At 29.5% G+C, this 1,924-nt stretch overlaps 1 protein-coding gene across 1 annotated transcript; it reads right to left on the minus strand.

The window, feature by feature from the left end:
- Positions 1–439: 439 nt before the first annotated feature.
- Positions 440–1,666, minus strand: LOC133323937 (odorant receptor 30a-like; the record flags this gene model as incomplete). The annotated part of the gene is made up of 4 exons (XM_061532842.1): positions 1,189–1,666; positions 876–1,128; positions 712–811; positions 440–649 (listed from the first exon to the last, which is right to left on the minus strand). Coding segments are annotated over exons 1-4 (1,041 nt in total), but the record flags the coding sequence as incomplete, so codon positions are not given.
- Positions 1,667–1,924: the final 258 nt, after the last annotated feature.

Below are 1,924 nucleotides of genomic sequence, written 5' to 3' on the forward strand. Positions count from 1 at the left end.
TTATTTTTAGATATTCAAATATTGCATATACGACTAAATTTGTGTCTAATTTATCATAAATCGAATTAAAACATAGCTCTCTTGTGCGCTACACTTCTTATTTGAATTCATTATGGGTTATAATAGGGATGCAGATTCTATATTTGTACCAAAAGCATAATTGCTACAAACTAAATTTTAGCTTCGGTAGCTGTGTGGACGAACCTCCCCGCCCACTGTATTTAAGAATTTCAATAATGGGAGGTTTTGATATGACATTTTTTTTATTATCCATAAAATTGTTCTAATAGGGTAAATATACTATAGGTAAATTTCAGCAATGACTGTAATGTTCCCAAATTAATAACATAGGTTTTCATAATTAATATCTGAAATTTCCAATGAAAAAATTAGCTAAAATGTGTTCAAGTGAGAATGACATCAAATTAACAAAACTTACTGCACATGGCTTCTGAGATCTAAGGAGAAAAATCTTCAACATCTTTTGAGTTTCAATATCGAAATTGTACCAATTGACATTATAAGCAGCCGTTGATATTTCCAAACTTTCATAATACAGTTCATTCGAAAAATAATATAAAATAAATGGCTGCGAAAATATCGTAATAATATAAATGATTATAATGCATTTTTGTAGCACGGTATTGACCTGAAATGAAAAAAGAAAATAATCATTCATTTGTTTTTAATTATTTTCCAATGAAAGCTTACCAATATCAATGATAGCAGCATGATACATAATACGACAACAAATAATATTAAATCCACCAACGATATTGTAAAATTTCGCTCGTTTATATTATTGACAAACCTATGAAATAAAAATTAATTAAATTAGATAAATTTAAAATTGGTATTTCAAATTTTTTACCAACCTTATTAGTTTCAGGTGTAAATTTATACACTTGATAATTTTCGACGAAATCTCTTGGAATATTGTACTCAATTTATATTGTAATATTTTCGATATGGCAATGGCAAAAATTATAAACGATACAAACATCCCAGTAAAGGGTATAAACATACACAAAGCATAGAGATTTAAGGCGCATTGGATCGTCAGTAATATTTCATAGCAAGGGCTTTGATATTCATCCAGATATGGAACGTAGACGCCAAAAATAAATTCTAGAAAGCAACAGAATGTAAACGAAGTCAAAGGGACACTAAGTTCTATTAAACACCTACCTCTCTTGTCGGACATAATAGGAAACCCTGAAAATCCCACACCAGTCAATATACCAACTATAAAATTTATTTTTGAAACCTTCAAAACCAATTCAGTATGCTCCTTCAGGATACGTCGTATTTCCAAATCGTCTCTCATCATCAATTCCGTATAAACGTCCTTTATATATTCCAGTATTTGAGTAAATTTATGACGTTTTGTAACCATTATTATTGTCCGCAGGAAAGTATTAAACATTAACATTGTCATATACGTGTCATGAATCTTATCGGCGATCGGTTTTTCGGTATAATGTAAATCCAGCAATTGCAATAAAATCAAAAAGAAGAAGGGTATATACGAGAAGTATTGACGCCAGTTGTCATCAATGAGAACGGCCCAAAATTTTAATATTTTCACATTAAACCACACCATTTCGACATCCTCAATACTTTCAATGACGTTTTTATTTTTGTTTAATTTCCGTAGTAATTTCATGTCGTTGGAAAATTAAGGTGGTATGTTTCGGGTGTTTGATAACTATAATACTGTTTGTTGGAAACTTTTGATTCTTATGTAACCTCATCACATTTCGGTGTAGTTCGTAAAACCAATATGCAATGATTTGTTTTCAATTATTAATTAAATAGTATAACTTTTTCAAAAGTTTCCGTTTTATAAAGTTGTAACCGAACTTTTTTTCGGATTAGTTTTATGTTACATGTTGCCACAAATAAAATATTACATAATTTAGGA

Source organism: Musca vetustissima, unplaced genomic scaffold, assembly GCF_032173495.1.
Source record: "Musca vetustissima isolate MV318-11 ecotype Yass unplaced genomic scaffold, APGP_CSIRO_Mvet_v1 utg72686, whole genome shotgun sequence".
Lineage (NCBI taxonomy): Eukaryota > Metazoa > Arthropoda > Insecta > Diptera > Muscidae > Musca > Musca vetustissima.